Source organism: Calonectris borealis, chromosome 21 (genome assembly GCF_964195595.1).
Source record: "Calonectris borealis chromosome 21, bCalBor7.hap1.2, whole genome shotgun sequence".
In the NCBI taxonomy this organism is placed as follows: Eukaryota; Metazoa; Chordata; class Aves; order Procellariiformes; family Procellariidae; genus Calonectris; species Calonectris borealis.
In genome coordinates this window covers 4,800,592-4,818,788 of record NC_134332.1, presented here as the reverse complement: position 1 = coordinate 4,818,788, position 18,197 = coordinate 4,800,592, and the positions used below count along the sequence as shown (strand labels likewise).

The following is an 18,197-nucleotide window of genomic DNA, read 5'->3' as shown; positions in this document are numbered from 1 at the left end:
TAACATTACCATAGTATTTGGGAACCCAGCAAGCATTGTGGCTTTCATTAGTTTTTAGTAATACCTCCCATGTAGTTGAACATGGCCAACGGTGAGAAATGTAGAAGTACAAGTGCCTGTTGTTTCATCACAACGAGCGCCAAGAGATAGCTCAGACCTGTGCTCCATGCGCCTCCAAAAAAGGGGTCTTGCACAACGTGCTAGGTTAGCCTGTAAGTGGCATAGGAGCTGCCCCTCAACAGCACAGTGCAACAGCTTCTTGGAATCAACAAAAACTCTTGTCTCCGTTAGAGGGAAAAAGGTTGTATTTTAGAGTGAGAGGCAAGGGAATAAGCAGGAGCGTGGAAGTGAACTGAATGCAAAGTGACTCTGTTTATCAGGTAAAGTACCAAGCGGAAGGGGTAGAAAATACTGTTTGGCACAGGGGAAGGCACTAGAAATAGGAAATACAGGACCAGATGCACTGGCACAGTGTGTGTTGTGTGGTGTCCAATCAAGCTGGGCACTTAAACTGGGTTTGCGTCTCTCACCTGGCCAGGAGACGTTGGCATTATATTCCTCCTCTCCGTGCTGGCCATGCCTGTTCTGCATGTAAATAATGAGTTTCCTGGACAGGTATGCTCTCCTGCCACCAGTTTGTCTTTCAAGACTGATGCCAATGATAACCCATGTTCTCTAACTTCTTTTGTGCCTTTTGGCTTCCTTCTTTCTTTCCAGGGCACCCTGATGTTGAGCAGCCTTGTAAATCCAGTGTCAGAACATGGAGTCCCAACTCGGCAGTCAACCAACACACGGTGCCCCCAGCCTGTCCCGAGCCTCAGGGCTGCTACCTGCAGCTGGAGTTCCGTTATCCCCTGACTCCAGAGTCCCTCACAGTCTGGGTGACATTTGTTTCCCCGGACTGGGACTCCAGCGGGGCGGTGAATGACATCAAGTTGCTCACCATCAGCGGGAAGAACATTTCTCTCGGGCCGCAGAACGTCTTCTGCGACATCCCATTGACCATAAAGCTGGATGCGGGACAAGTGGGCGAGGAGGTGTACGGGATCCAGATCTACACTCTGGATGAGCACCTGGAAATTGATGCTGCCATGCTGAGCTCTGTCCCCCACAGCACGCTGTGCGCGGACTGCAAACCCATCCAATACAAAATGGTTCGGGACCCTCCTTTCCAGTCTGGATCTCCAGTTGTCATCTCAAACCTCAGCAGGAGATTTGTCGACACGTAAGTACTGCTTTCCAGAGAGCTGAATAGACTTGTTCAGAGAAAAACAATAATCTGTTCTTCTCTTCCTGTTAACGTCCAGCATCACAATTGATTGTTAGGATTTTGAACTAGATAGACGTACCAAGTATCACCAGTAGAGGATATTCTCATAGTTTCTCTTGGGAACGAGCAGCATCACACTCAGGTGAAATAGCCTGAGATTTCACGGATAGTTTTTGAGAAATTTCCGGGCTAGTTGTGCAGAGACGTGAAATTCGGGCTTTGCTTAACCAGAAAGGAAATTGCAAACTACCTGAGCTATTATAAGTTAAATGTTTCAGATAACCCAAATGAGGACCTCTGGAATAACATGGTCATCATTTCCTTAGAAATCTTTTGAAAGTAATATTTTGATCGAGAAGGAGACAGAATGGCTTTCAGTGCTGGAGCACCAATTAACTGCTAAAGAAAGGATGCAAAAAAATACACTTGCGTGTTCAGGTATATTTCAGCCACTTTCATTTTCTGCTTTCATGTGTCACTAAAACAAATTGTGTTGGAGTGGGATTGTTCTAACATAGTAATGCGCTAGTTTGTTGTAGGGACCGAGTTTCATGCCAGATGCAGTTATGCTTATCTAGTCAAAGAACGTATGATTGTTGAGGAAAGTCCAACTTCAAAATATTTAATGATTTCAAGGAGATCCATGATCTACCCGTAGGCATTCTACAGCGGCAAGAAAACCATCTTTTGCATAACACAATTCCCTGGAAATGATTCACTCATCTGTGGGAACAACATGAAGTTCTTTTGAAAAATGAACACCAGATAAAAGGAAACCTGCTAAGAAAACTGCACTCTAATTTAGAAAAGATGATCTAATTAGTACAGCTAATATCAAGGAAGCATACATCATTATGGTCTTCTAAAGCATATTTAAATACAATAAAAATGATTAATTAACAATTCAGTAATCATGAGCTACCATCCCTTTCATGGCCCAGTTGTACAGCTCAAAAGATGCAAATCGTCCCTACGGATTTAAAAATTCAAGGTGACTAACAATAGTGAATATAAAAACAAGACCCAAGACATCACTCAGGTTACTCATGTGCTGAAAATTAAGCATGTGCTTAAGTGCTTTCTTGGGTTGTTGCCTTGTTCCAACAATTGCTGGCACTTAGCATGAGATGAATATTGGCATATTGGAAACATGGAAAATGGTGAATTTTCCCATGGTTTTGCTGTGAAAGCATCTTTGCCTGAAACCTGGCCCACTCTCATTGGAAAATGGGACTGGTTTGGTTTGAAATATTTGCATACCTTAGCACAAGTTCCCACAGAAGCAGGTCCAGTTTTGAGTTCATAACAAAATATGAAGAGAAAAAAAAAAAAAAAAAAGCCCAAAACATAACTTGTATTCTGAGCTCTATTCCCTTGTCTTTTGTTATGATTTTGCGGGTAACTTCTAGCTTATAGCCAGCTGTAGTGAAAGGGTGCTCTAATAATTAAATCAGTAGCAAGGGATTAATGACAATTTTCCTGTGCGTCATTGAATAAATCACATGGGGTAACATTACTGTACCTGTCGGTATGTCTCACCTAGTTACATAGCCAGCTGAAAATCAGACCTAAAATTTACTGTAGTCTTTCTGGGCTCTACCTGTGATCAGTAGACAGAAACGGATGCTCCTGGAGGCTGGCACAGCCAACCGAACCAAACCCTCTAGTCTGGCTGGCCTCAGGTTGTCTGTGTCTTTCCAGGGAGTACAGGGAAAATCCTGCCAGTGAGCTTCGATGAGATGCTTGGAAAACTAAAATGAAGTTTTTAGTCGCTGGGTGAGGAGTCAAAGATGCAGACTCTTAAGCACTTGTAGCTGGTTTTGATTCAAGACTTCAGCGTGTGTTTGAAATCTTGAAAAGTGGGGTGATTTATCCTAATATGCCTGTGTGCACAGCACTGATCCGTATCCTCTGTGATGGGGGGGCGTGCAGATTCGTAGGCTGATGCTGTCTGTCCAGGCTGCTGCTGGGCCGTACCTTGAGGCACAACAAACTCGCTGAAACTCTGCATGGGGTTGTGGTTATGTGGCAGAGGCAAAGGCAAGATGAATTTTCCATTAGCACCTTTTGCAAAGAGTAGCCACAGTCCTTATACTCTGAAAGCAGGGAGGAGGGAAGATGCTTCAGGGAAGTCAGGGTCAGAGGTGTTGGGCTGTTCTCCTACATATATATATATGTAGAGGTAGATGCAATCTCTCTCGACCTGTTTGCATCTGCCTGTTTGTCTCATTCTGTACAGCTGGAATTCAGCATATCTGTGCAACCAGACTTTGCAGCCCCTTTATCTCTCTGTAAGCTCCAAGCCAGTTACCCCTCCTTTATGCTTTTGCATGTTTTCCATATTAAATAAAATGACACCCCCACATGTTCTATGGAAGGTTATTTTGAAGGCAGTCGCATATCTTTACCCTTGCCTCCTCTGACCTTGATCTTCACTTTCTTTTTTTCTCCCAAAGAAAATATTTGCTCGCACTGTTATCTTTGAGCGAGATCCTTTCCCCAGGTGTGGTGATGCTGAAAGAAAAATTAATTTTTCCTACCTTCTTCCCGTCAAAGAGAGGGAACTTCTTTTTAAGCTGAGAGGAGAGACAGCCTTTAATGGATAGCCCTTGCCTAGTCAGCACTGGGTGCTCCACAGAGGAGAGTAAATAACTGGAACAGTGGAAACCTTTTATTAAGAAATGCAAAATAATGCCGCACCTTCTGTTCTCAAGCTGAATTTTCATCTCAGCTCTTGGCTCAGGCTGAGGCTAACAATCATTTCTAAGGGACAGGACCTTATCCTTGGACCTTACAGAAACCAGGCAAGATACACTCAATTCCACTGAGTATGATCAGCCAGAATTGCTGGTATGTGTGATACAAAATGAGAGTCAGAGCCTAGGAAGAGAGCAGAAAGCTAAATAAATCAGTGGGGAAAAAAAAAAGAGGTCAGGCCAGGTGCAGCACAGAACTGCTGAGTCTTCACACCGCAGCGAGTGATAAGGAAAGAGCCTCATCTGCAAGTCTCAAAGTCTCAGCTCGGGTTGTGCTCATACGTAGAGGGTTTCGCTCTGGCTGTTCTCTAGAAATAAAGTGCAAGGTAGTCACAATGGCAAACGTGGTAATTGCTTTGCCCTCGCTTTGCCCTTAGTGTAGCGCTTTTACGCTCACGTCGTTGCAGTTGGAAAGTAACCGTTGCTCTCGCATTCATTTGTAGCAACCACTGATTTTTTAAGAGCTCAGTGACAAGTGAGTGCCCACAACGAGCTGCTCTCCTGAGGATGTCACGGGTACACTGAGGTGCCAGTCCCACCGGGACAGTCGGGGGTGAGCAGCCCGTGTTCCCCATTCCACTCTCGGTAGCCAAATTTGCGAGTGGCGAGCAGCCGGGTGTGCTGGCGAGATCTACACTCTCCCCTCTGGCAGGCCAAGCCGAGGGACACCGAGGTTAGTTTTGGAAAGTTGTCAGAATAACTAGAAAAGTCTCTAAGAATTGGAAATTTTCCCAACTTTTCTGCCACAGACTTTGTAGGAAACCTCAAAATGTGGTGGACAGCAATGGATCAGGTCGTCTTTGTGGTGTTAACCTGTAGGCTTTTTCAAGACAAAGGCATTGACTGAAATAACCTTAGAAAGAATCCCAGCACAGAGCCCTGGTACGAGTTTTGGCTTTGCAGAGTTGAGCATCACTGAGAAGCAAGTATGCTGTCCTGTGATATGTTCATCTGAGCCATTCCTACACTGACTAGAGCTTTAGTACCTCAGTGACACCTAAGTGACACCTTTTTCATACTTGAAAAAGAAAGAAAAAAGAGAAACTGAGAGAGAAAGTTGCATTTTCTCATATAGGGAATATGTTTTTCTTCTCAGTTTTGGCTATTTTATGCCTACATTCTATGGCTAAAACTTTTCTGTCACTCGATAATAGTTGGAGGACTGGTTGTCATCTGTGTACACTTGTTGTTTAAGTAAGTACAATATTTTTAAATATTTTGTTAGAATCAGGAGTTCCATTCAGTGCTAAGCTTGTAAACTCCGTGTCATTTACTGTGTTTTAACTCCGCACCTAAGACGGTGGAGTGCAGATCTCACTCGGGCTTCTTGGAGTGATTGCAAAATGGCTGAGAAATTACCATCATCAAGACTGCAGGTAGGGGAAGGGCTGCTGTGGCATTGTTCATGGGTCCTTAGTGTTTCATGTACTTTAGCATTGTACTTTATCCAAAACAATTCTTTGTTTCAAAATTTGCGTTACTGATGCATTTGCCATTTGTTACTGGTATCCGGTCAGTGATAAGTGACTTGTCAGAAACCCCAGATGATGAGTCGGTGAAGGAGATGGAAAACAGTTCGTAGTCTGAAGGTTCCTACAAATATGAACAAGCAGAGAGGCTGGAGAATCAGCAGTGGCTATTCATAGTGAGCAGTAATTCATTACAGCCAATTATTGTGTGCCTTTTAGCCCCTGAACTCAATAGGAAGACTGCATTTACATGACACAGGCCCAGCTGAACAGAGGACTGGAAAAATATGAATATCACAATGATGATATGTAAACCTAAGTCCCTGCTGAATGCAACACTGAAATTTCATGGCAACATCTGTCCTTATTATGGCATTCCTTCCTTCATCTTGAAGATCTATTTCTCTATTTTCTGAAGGTCTACCAGCCAGAGGAATGTATGATCTAAAGCAGCTGAAATGAATTGCCAGATCCATCTGTCATGAAGATAATTAACACCATATTTCCACCCAAACAAGATACAGATCGCTGGGTGGATGTTCTCCTGACACCAAAAGCTGAAGCCCATATTATCACCATCTTTTGCTCACCCCTCCTCCACAGTTACCATGCCAAATTCTTGATATGCCAGGAAATACTGGGGAGTATCTAAGATAGGACTGAAATGTTAAGAAAGTACTTTACATGCCCAGATTTATCTGCAAGAGCTGCTAGGTTGTCCGTGCGATACCGGCATGCTACACATCTGGATTCCCAACAGGCTTTAGAACTGTATATGGTATTCCAGATGTCCTTGTGCACGAATACTTACCCAGCTACCCTGGAAATGCCTTGCCTTGGTGCGTGCAAGGACCTCATATGCTTTTTTTGTGGATACATCCCACTGATGGTTCATAGTTGTCTTGCAATTGAACAAATACACCCAACTGCTTCTTCCCCTCTCGCTTGCAATGAAGAGCTCCCAGCTTATTCTGAATTTCTTGATCCTACATGCATAATATTGTATTATACCAACATATGCACCATTTCGAGACATCCGGTCCTGTAAATTAGTCATTTCTACATTGTAACTCCATCCTTCTTTGCATTGACTGAGCCTATTTACCAATTCTGTGTTGTCTGCGGATACTTGGACTTTTGGGGTTTGGATCTTTATTTGCAGGAGATGTTTGTTAGTTAACCTCAAAGTGATAACTGAACGACAAATTTCCATTTTCATTCAAATTTCTCTTTCAATCCAACCTATTACAGCTACTAGAAGTAAGTGCAAAACAGTGTCATCTCTTGTTGAGTCCCTAAGTATTTGATGCCTGCTCTCACACCTAGCAGTACCAGAGACCTTTGTTAAAAGCATTTGTTCCCCAGTCTGCATCTAGGAGGTTTCTTTCCCATAATTACACAATTCCTGTATTACGTCTCTCTAGTAATATATTAGAGATCTCTATCTGCATCCATATGAAAGTTTACAGCTCATCTCCAGTAAAAACACTTTCACCAAGCTTCAACAGGAACAGATTTACTCTTATTCATGCTTTCTTGCTCATTCCTAAGAGCTTCCCTATCATTAGTTTGCAGTGCTGCATGGACAAAGCTATTCTGAGCTTTCCCAAGAAGCAAACACCCTTCTGTCCCATCAGGTTTCTCTTACCCCTATAATTTCCAGTTTCAGGTACCGTACTAGCACTGCTAGTTCTTGCCTAGTTCTTCATCCAGAGTCCTTGGGTTAAGGAGTAAATGTTTCAGTTGTGCCTCTCTGACCCTAGTTTCCCAGTGGAGTAGTGGCTGTGCTGTCGCTGTCTGAAAGCCTCCACGTGTCAGTGAAGAGCTTTGAGTGTATCGGAGCTGCCTGTGGTCAGTTTTGGCAAAGTTGTGAAGTATTCAGCTGGTGTAGGACAGCGTAGCAGTCCCAGAGCTCAGCGGAGGTGCTGGCGATCCACTAGCAAGCATCGTCCGCCTTTATGCCTCTCTGAGGCCCTCTCTAGCCTCGGCTGCATTGTCAGCTCCTTCCTCCTGCAGCCAGTATTGATTGCCCTGTTTCTGCTTAATGAACCTGGAAATTTCCCATGATGAAAGAACAGAAATCTATGGGATGATTGCCTGTCCCACACCTTCCCTTCCAACAGCGGGAAACTGGTCATAGGCTCATCTGAACCTAAGAGGGGTGAAGTGCTGGTAGGAAGGAGAGTCCTCCGCCCAGCAGCATCTTCACCGCCAACATCCCCCCAGGAAAATTCCTTTCCTTTCCCAAACAGCGTGGCCTCGCCTCTGGCTTGCATGGCAGCAGGGAGCTGGGTCTGGGCAGGGAGGCAGCGGGGATGACCGATTCTGCTCCCTGTGCCAGATAGGAGCGTGTACCCCTGCTCTACACCGGGGCTCGGTAAGCCAGAAAGAGCAAAACTGCTTCTTTTCCATCTACTGTTCCTGCACCTTTCCTTCACATATGTTGTGCTGCTAAATACCGAGGTAGCGGTTGTTATTATTTATAGCTGCCAGTAGCGTGCCGGGCGTTTTACAGAAGAAATACGCCAGGTGCCTTCTTTCCAAGAGCTCACAATTAAATGTTAGAGGCTAGCAGTGCCCTGCTCTCAGGGATTATGCATCTCCGCTTGGCTGATGTGACTTGACAGCTGGAAGCCACATTCTGATGGCTTTCCTTCTTTCTCGCTTTCTTCATTAAAGGTGCCGGGTTATCTTTGCGAAAGAGTAAAACCTGCTTCCTGACCCCACACACAGAACAGATAGAGCAATTTTTTCCCTTACCACCCTCTGCCAAATTGCCTTAACCCTGCCCTGGAGAAGAGAAAGAACAATTCGACGGTCTGTGCCCATTCAGTAGGCAGCTTTTCTGCTAAGCCTGCGCAGAGATGCCATTTGGTGCCAGCTGTAGTGATAGATTTGTGATTCTTCGCTGTTGCGGTTTCTTATGTAAGGCTGTAACTATAGCTGGCACTTGACAAAATCCGTAGCTCCTGTTCTGGCTCGGCCGCACATGATGCAAGAATAAGGTAGTAAGGGCGGGTTTATATCTTTATGGGTTTGTGATCCTGAGACAGGGCAGCCCAGAGGAATTTTTCAACCTGGATCTATCTTTGAAGGGTGGGATTGCTCTGATTGACCCCCAGCTGCCTCTCTCAAAGATACGACTCGAGAGCATGGGAAGAGCTAGGAAAGAGGGGGTGCCCCATTTGGGGAATGACACTTTGCTTCAGGATCGGCTCTGCCAGCTCTGCTCCAGCCAGGAACTCCCCCAGGACTGCTGCTCCCCTGGATTCATGTCTCCAGTGTACCTCCTGGGCAATCACAGAGGCTGTAGAGAGATCAGACCCGTAGCCTGCAACTTAGCCATATGCAAGTGTCCCTGAAAAAGTGAACATTAACAGCTGTCCTATTATTAACCAAATAGATACTATTAGAAATTGATATATGTAATCACTCCCAGCCAGGGTGGAATTTGAACTCGCGACCTAGAAGTAGTAGCAGAGTTTTCAGCTGCAGGGGAAAAAAAAAATGAAGGTCAAACAGGACTTTTCCTGTTGGGCAAAATAATTTATTGCAGGTGAAACAGTCTCAGATATGTGGTAAATTAGGCTGTGCATTATCTCATGGATAATAATTTCTCTCTGATGTTTGCCTTCTTGTGTGCATCTTTATTTTGGGCTCTAAATAAGATAAGAAGCACCAGAAATCTCCCAGGAATAACAAATGCATTTTCTTTGCTTGATTGAGGAAAGAAATATTGGACAGACATGTGTTATGCAACAATTTAAAAATAACTCTCTTGTAAAACTTGGAGTGAGCCTCAAATACCGCAGAAGAAGCAGAAATGTGTTACCTACCTTTTTATCAGCAGTGTCAGCCAGTACAGCTTTTTTCAGCTACTTTTACTGAACTATTGCCCTGATCATTTCCTGGGCATTTTATTTTAATATATTTTCCTAGGAAATAAATTCCAAGTCTCTGTTAAATTTGGAGCTACACTCAAACAGGCAAGGACTTGAAAACAACGCTGCAGTAAGACTAAAATACCTGTGCTGTCCTTAATACCTTGTTGGATACAGCGACAGACAAGGCAGAAGCCTTTTAGGTGTGTCATTGCACGGCATGGAATGCACTGAGCACACTGTGGGCCCACGGCACCCATCGTGTGATTGCTTCACCCAAACTTGATCTTAGTCTTTCTAGCCAGGATCTTCTTGAATGTATAGTGACGTTGGGTATCTCCGTGCCGATGCCCCAGCCCCAGCATTTTCCCGGAGCTTTTTGTGATAGGAGGGAAAAGTGGAAATAAAGCTCATTCTTCTCTGCAAATTGTACCGCAGTGACAATTGGGGACCCCAAATTATCAGCCACTACTAAAAAATACTGGCCCTGAGAGCTCAGTGCAGTAAACGAGATCATTTATTCACAGTGGTACAGATTTTTTTGAAATGTAAGACCAGTTGCAGATGTAATGACAATAGAGGAAATTAGCTCATGATGGGATTTTAGAAAGAGGCTGGTGGAAATATGTTCAGTAATGTTCAGTTATTAAACCATTAAAGATCCCACTGGAGACCAGCTAGTAGGATTTCTCATAATCTGAAGTGGCTTAAGGCAAAACACAGAGCCCCTAAGGAGGGAAATGACAAAATGTTCCTTTGGAATAGTCACCTCATCTCCTCGCCCATCTCTGTGTGCTCCGCTCTGCGGCGTGCGTGACAGCACATACGTCTCTCTCACACATATGCACATGTACATACAGGCTCCCTCCCTCCTCCGGAGCAGCAGTGCCTCAGGAGTCCCACAGCCCCCGTGCCCTTACCCTCCAAAGCGGAGTTTCGTCGAGGAGGGATGGTAGAGGTGAAACCAGAGAAAACTGCAAACATCTGTGTTCGCTTGGGGCCCAAGCTAAGCCCTACTGAAAATGCACATAATAACTTCCACGGGCTTCAGGAGCCTTTGGATCAGGCGCTGCGAGCGTCTGCTCCCATGGCTCTGTTTACCATTTTGGTGGGATTACACGGAAACGGGAGGGTATTATTTAGTTCTGAAAAATCAGGTCTTGGCTCAGGCCTGTTGAAGGGAAATCCTAGAGGTCAGGTCTGGATTCAGAGAAGCTGGAGAACGTTATTCTGCGAAGTTGATGACCCTAAATTGGGAAGAGCCTTCTGCCCACGGGGAGAGCTGAACCTGACCAACTGGCATGGGGCTGAGGGTAGCAGCCGAAGTGCTCTGAGCCCCGGTGATGAATAATCGACATCCAAAAGTTGAGGGGTGGTTGTTGGGGTCCCGGACCCTGCGCAGGGTGTGCATCAGGCACTTCTCCTGCAGTGTGGTCTGAACCAGCGCTGGAGTCCGCGCGTGATGCTGCCGCTGGTCCTGCACGGAGAAGCCGCGGCACAACCAGGATGTCGTTAACGGTGTGAGTAATCAGGCAGTGCTCATCGAGAGGCACGATGCAACAGGCAAAGGTTCGCCAGTGACGATGATGGCCTTTAAAGCAATTAACCTGTCCTAACCTGCCCGCTGGTCGTGTTACTGTTTTCTCCCTGCTGCGCCGGTACGCCGGAGCCCTATCCTCAGGTGGTGGATACTGGCACTGTTCCCTTGAAATCAATAGAGAGGTGCTGGCTTCCACTGGTTGGAAACAGGGCTTCCTGCATTTCATGTCCCAGATCTTTCCTTCCTCAGTCAAAACATAACAGCCTTCCCTCCTGCGGCGGCCGCGTCTGAGCTTCATGTTGAGAAGCACTCCCGTCTCAGCTTAGGGTCTGATCGCCGCGGTGAAGAAGCAAACACAACAGATTTTCCCCCTCCTTCCCTGCTTCTAATAGCAACCAGGTGCTCCGACACTTAACCTGTGTGCTGCCGTGAAATTGCCTGTCTAGTGCAAACACCCATGTGAGGCCCTGGGCCTCTAGGATTTACTTTATCTCAGGATTTGTAACCCAGTCTCATTTAGATCCTCCACTTATATCATCCACTTTAAAAATTCATAATTTTTGTTGTTGTTTAAACATGAAAGTAGAAAATTATCTGTTGACATTTATTTTTTTTTCTTTTGAGAAAAAACAAGAAATATTTTTAAAGCCTTGGCTCCAAACTTTGTTTTTTATTAAATGTGCTACTGTGTTTTAAATTGGTACCAGGGCAAATACTTGGACGATTATATCAAAGTCTGCTGGAGTTAATCAGTTGCATATATATCTATATGTTTGCTACTTAAAAAACTTACGGTTCTTGCATGAAGGACAGAAGAGAGCGGTCTGTGTAAAAAACAAATGTTCAAAAACAAATGTGTTTAAGGTCCTAAACAGGACCTGGGTTTCAGAGCAGAGGTGCTACAGTCAGGCGTATAGTCCTGCCCCAGGGCACCTTGTGCAGGCAGGAGCTGGTCTGAGCAAATGCACACGTTTGCAACTCAGAGGAACAGACTGGTTTAAACCTGGAGTATTTTGGTGAAGTCTCTAAAGTTACTTGAGATTTGCACCAGTGTAAGTGAGAGCAGAGCTGCACACTAATTGCCGGGTTTGATTTTGTGGTGATTATGAGAGGTGGTGGTGACTTTGGTTTGTAGAAGTATTTCATGGAGCAAAGGATATTTTCCTTTTCCTAATAGATTGGGTCCCTCAACCTTTGACTTCAGTCTCAAATACGTGGGGTCTCATGGTGTTGCAAAAGTGGGTAAGGTGGTTTTCTTAGAGATACCTTCCTCATGCAGTCAGGAGCAAAAGTTGAGTTTGGGCATTGTCTTGATGCCACTGCTTTGAATGGTGAGACTGGGCTTCAGAGGGCAGAGACACCTGATGGTACAAAACGTACCCACCAAGTATTCATCTGAGATTATCCGTTCAGGTTGTTGGCTGCTCTGTCATTCTTCCTCGGAAATACCCAGTTCAGGTTTAAGCTGGGCTTGGGAGCAGAAATCCACCGTCCAGTCCCCGCTCCCCCGTCCAGCCTATGAGCATTCATTTAATACTTCAACTACCCTGTTTTGATTTGCTTGTAAACAAACAAATCATAAAAGAAGCTGGAGGGCACAGAGCAAACCCACCGCCCCTGTTGGGACCTATCTTATCACGGGTAGAGACAAAAGCCTCTCCGAGGCCGCTTCCTCGGCATTTATGTCTTCTGAGTCAGCTTGGTGTCTGAGAAGGAGGCAGGAGACTTGTTTTGAGGCCTTTGCACCTGCCATGGCGCTGGGCTTATCCAAACAGCGAGAGATCGGACCGCAGCTGAAAAAACAGCCCGTCGCAAGAGCTCAGGATTTTTGACGTCCTTCTTTTGTTTACAGCATCCCACCCCTCCTTTCTCCCAACTGCAGAGCCGGGCAGGAATTCTCTTCATTATCTTCTGCCGTGCTTCTCATGCCATTTTTATTAAAAGAAGGAAGGGCAAGGCGAGGGGGAGCGTGTGCGAGAGAGGAGATAAAAGAAGAAAACAGTCATATTTGTACAGTCAATGGCAATGCAAGGGAAAGAACGGGAGTTGGAGAGCAAATCTATTCGGGTTGTCCTAAAGCGAACTCATCCCCTGGGTTACGCTTTATCAGTTGCTTTTGGAGCACCTGAGGATGGGGGAGCCTGCAGACGCCCCGGTGGCATTGCCGAGAGGTACAACCCGGTGCAGTTTAATGACCACCCTCTAAGCAGCAGTGACGAGAGCGGCGTTAGCTCCTCTGATCTAGAAACATTGAGCCCAGTTCAGTGCCCAGGACTGGGAGGCTCTAAACATGTCTGAGCGGTGCAGTGCTTCTTCACTGAGTTAGTGGATATTTGGGATATTTCAGGACCTCTGTAAATGATGTTGGGTGTTTTGGTGGCTGTGAGCAGCCTGTGGGGAACAGACTGGACAGCTCCAGGCTGTGGAGGACGGGACAGGAGGTGGCGTAGACCTTTCGCTCTTCTGCGTGTGGTTGTATTCAGTCCACCTTGAGCAGCCGATCCAAAGCGTTGCAACAAGTGAAGATGTTCGGTTGCTGCTATTTGCTACCAGCAGATTTCCTGTTTTGCTCGGCAAGGCTTCCTTGCTAGGGAAGAAGAGCAAAGGCAATGGTGTTAGAGGGAAACCGGGATGTTGCTGGCAGACTGGGCTCGTTCTGGGCTGCGGAGAGCTGTCCAGGAAACGTCGTCTTTTGGCTCAAGAGTTTGGTGGCTATTTAAGGTCAAAGAAAGATGGGTCCTTTGTGAGGACAGTTGAGGTGCAGAATTTGCCTGTTCCAGATGACACTGCCTCTGACAGCCATAATTTACTTGGGGATGCCTAAGACCTTGTCATCTTGTCCTTAAATAACAGGAACACTGTCTGCTTTCATTGCTTTCTGGCCATTTATGTTTTCATAGGGCAGAAGCTGGGATCAGCCTTAAGGATATTTTCAATTTTGTTGGAGACGAGTCTTTGCTGTGTAAAAACCCTCTCTGCTGTTATTTGTAGTAGGAAAAACATATATGCCATTGTAGTAGAGAGAGAGGCATGGGATGTTTGCTCTCCCTCGGTGCTTTCACTGCGTCTCGAGTGCCGCGCTGTGTCCTCAGATGCTGAAGCCCTACGGTGGGCACAGAGCAGATGGGGTTGGGGCAGTGTCAGCCCTGGCAGATCCGCTGGCACTCAAGGGCGTGCGTGTTGCTGCTGTAAATTCAATGAGCCTTTAAACCCACCTTGATCCGAGTAGAAAACTACTTCCCAGAGGTACAATTTTTCCTGTAGGTTTTACAGGAACACCCAAACTGAAAGCAGAGGTCCCTTGCCTGGGGGACACAGCAAGATTAACTCAACTGCCCAGCCTCCCCAGTAAAAACAGGAAAAGAATTAGAGGGTTTTATATTTCTGACCCTGGATCTGTCACTCGTCACAGCAGACAGGAAAGTTGCCCTCGTGGTATTTCACACGGCACGTCCTAATTCCCCCTCTAAGCAGAGGGCTTGAGTCATTGCTTTTTAATAAGACTGCCTCCCCACGGGCGGAAGCTGCAGCGATCAATGCGGCTTACTCAGTTCTCGAAAAGGTCATTAAAAGACCATAGATATAAATTTAAAAGAGTGTTTGTTCACATCCTTAATGTTTAAGATGTTCTTCTGTCTCACTTCCTTAAGTAGCATCGTACGAAGCCGACGTTCGTCGGACCTGCCTGACAGCAGAGTGGAAAGAGCACGTTATCGCTGTTAGTGTGCCGTCAGCTCCGAGGGAAGGCAGGAGAGAAAATAAATGGTCCAAAATCACACTTTTATCACCACTTGGAGCAGAGCTCGCCTTGCTGACATCTCCAGATACAGTCTGTAATATCGACCTTGGTGCCCCATAACTATATAGGAGAAGATAAATTCTTTTTTTTGCTTTTTTTCCCTTCATTACTGCATTCCTTCCTCCCTCCCTCACTATGGTACTGGATTACTGCCCTAAGTATTGCACATATCATCCCTTTAGCAGCTATATTTTTCCGAAATGTGGGTACTGTGAAGGAATGCTAAAGCTCTCAGTTGTGCCGATATGATATATTTAACAGTTCAGGAGGATAGAAGTATCTCAAGTTCCAGTTGCTGAGACTTGTGAAACGCCACATCCAGGCAGTCACCTGCAATCAGGTTTTTGCCACTGCTTGCATCAGGCCAGGGTGAGCTGAAAACGCATTGGCTTGAGTTTTGAGTTTCTAAGGTGGCTTTGTGGTGCTCCAGTCGAGGCATCGCGTGATGCTGGAGGGCAGCTCTGGAGCACGCGCTCCCATTTCTGATCTCTGGGCATGGCTGGTTTGGGTGTGCTGCCCCTGGGTGTGACAGCCTGGGTCTTCTCTGCCATCCCCAGCATGGGGAAGGTTGCGAGGCTCCAGGTTGCTCTCGCCTGGGCTGTGCGATGGGGAGGATTGGCCCCGCGGCTGCAGTGTGGGACTGGAGAGCTGGCTCCCAGTCCTGACGTTGCTTTACAGGGACCATATGTCTCTAGGCGTTTGTCTTCCCTTTCGCTGTATTTTAACCTAAGACAAGGTTATTACGTTCATAGCTCATGGGGTATTGTGAACATAAATAACTTAACAGCTGTTTTGTACCCAAGCTGTGTAGAAGTAAGGGACGCCAGGCTGTGCAAATACCTAAATGCATGTGTAAGAAGTCAGGTATTTTGCTCACCTTCTATTTTAGAGGAGAAATGGCCTTTTTTTTCCTGTCACTAAACTATAAGGATCATGTGCCTGTTAGGACATATCACTTCTCCAAGAGCTTTCCATTTTTGAGCAGCAGGCTGCAGCTGGAAATCTCCCCTCGCCAGCATGTAGCAGGTGACAGGATTAGACCAAAGCCCACTGCCACAAAGCCAGCAGTCACTCTTCTCCGATGTCCACAGGATCCTTCCCCACACGCAGGTTTGCATTCACAATCCATACAGTTAAATATGCCAGAGTTCTCCCCACCTAATAACTTTCATTTCCAGTTTTCTGTCTTATTCACCCACATACACATTCTTCTCCATTCACCTAATAATTCATAAACACCATATTCTCTCCTGTGCTTAATTTAATACTATGTCTTCTTCCATTATGTTCTGCCAACTTCCCGCCCTGTACATAAACAATGTGAACTTCTCCTGTTTTCCGTTTGCTTACATGTACACACAAGCATACACAAACACTCGCACATACTAACACACTTTCCGCTGTTAGCCAAATGCCTGCCCATCACCTATGGGTATTGGCGGAAATCACAGGAAAAATCAGAATCTGAAAACTACTATTTTGCACTTGCGTGCGTGATCTCAGCACATCAGCAAGCAGCATGGATTTATTTATTTTGTAGCTGCCTGAACTGTTCATTTGTTAACAGTCGTTTCTAAGAATTGAACCTTTTTTGTGGTTAGCAGATCCCCAGTGACAAAATCCACATTTCTGCAAGTATACTTGTTAATCTTAAATATTTTACGAATGGTTTTGAAGAAAGAACTTGAGAAATAACTGCTCTTTAATAATCAAAGCTTGCCTCTGCTTTGATTTCATCAGTATATATCAGAAACTTCCTGTCTTAATAAGTGGATTTATCCAGGAGTAAAATCTAGAGGAAACCCTCAGTATTATACATCAGTGTGTATTTGGCCACTTAAGTTATTTCCTATCATTTTTTTTTTTTCAAAACAGTTTTTTTAAATAGGTCCCAAGGGCAGAAGTTTGAAATCTTTCACTTTGATTGAATAAACACTCATACCAATATCTGGGTAGCTGTCTTCCCAATCTGTAGGTGAATTAAGATAGTGTTTGTGCTACCTGAATGCTCAAGGACCTACAGATGTTGCCGACAGGAATCAGGTGAAGAAGCCATGAGAAAGCCAGCCGTGCTGTGTTTTCGTTCCGCTGAGTTTCAGTCCCCAGTTCAAGTGTGGTAACAACGAATCAAATCCCAGTGCTGTTCGCATGCGATTCTTTCAATGACAGTTATTTTGCAGGCATAGTATCCGTGAGAAACAGCTTTGTTGTAAAATGTAATGTGTGATATTGGCGTTTAAGTCATACTTGTTAATTTAATGAATGTTGTAAGGAGATACTTATTTCACGAACTTGAAGATTTCAGTAACTACAGTCCATTGATATCTACTTCAGAGGCTTTGTTGCTCTGTGTAGTAGATACATCTCTTCGTAGTACACAGTTCATTAATACATGCTGTTTGACCAAGTTCCTGTGACAAAAAGACATTTATATTACTGTCAGTAATTGGGGCAATAGGAGCGTAGTAAGTAGAGGACTGGCATGGGTTAGGAAAGAGCTGGGTTGCGTTATGGGCTCTGCAATTAGTCTGATTGATGACTTCGAGCAAATCATTTTGCCTTCGCCACTCCGTGGCTTTACAAATCGGCACAACGAGGATAATGGTAATGAGTTTCTTTGTGGAACATTTTGAGTTCTGATAATGTAAAATACATTGTAAAAGAGCTAAACATTTATATTAGGCTTATATTATTTCTGTATCGCATATTAAAAAATTATTCCTCATTTACAGATGCACAGAATTTAGGTAATTATGGCTTTGCATAAATATGTAACAGTTTACTAATTCTTTCTGTGAATATTTCAATGCTAATACCATGATCCAGTGCTGTGGTGTGGATCCTATTTTTGGTGCTCTCCCAGAGAGGAAGAAACCTTCTTTTTAACTCTACTGTTTTAATACCCATACGCGAAGTGGATAACGTATTTATCTATCACTGAAACATCCCCAGTCCAATTCTGTCTTAAATCAATAGGCAAATTCCCACTGGCTCCAGCTGCAGTTGCATTGAGCTCAGGGCTGTTCAGGAAGTAATCAGTGTTTACAGGGTATTTTAAGTTCCTTAAAAGAACTATGCCACAAACTTGCAGGTAACGCTATCCCTGACGTGGAGAAACGGGAGCAGAAGTGTCCAAGGCTAAAGACAGTGAAGCACAGGGCTGGTTTCTCGAATGCTGCACTACTTTCGACTGTTGGTAATGCTGTTACCGTTTCCCACTGCACTGGGGAGGATTGATACACTGCCATGGTGTCAGTGCAATGCCATCTCTACAGTGGGTATAGATGTAAGCAGCAACGCACCGACCTGCGTGATTTTCATCAGCAAATAGTTTAGCTGTCAAATAGTCAAGAGTTGCACCTATTTCAGCGCTGTGCATAAATCGAGCATGGACGTAGGTAGCACTGAAAAAGACACCCAACCAAAAATTAATCCCATCAAAACAAGGTAGGAATATTCTGAGGGCCTGATTGAACTAAAAC

The 18,197-nt window shown here is 45.0% G+C and overlaps 1 protein-coding gene across 1 annotated transcript in view; it reads left to right on the top strand.

Moving 5' to 3' along the window:
* PAPPA (pappalysin 1) overlaps positions 1-18,197 on the top strand; it is a 179,479-nt gene that overhangs the window by 75,070 nt on the left and 86,212 nt on the right. Inside the window, exon 7 of the mRNA XM_075170430.1 lies at positions 718-1,225. Coding sequence (XP_075026531.1) covers positions 718-1,225 — 508 coding nt within the window. The remainder of the gene's footprint in view (positions 1-717; positions 1,226-18,197) is intronic.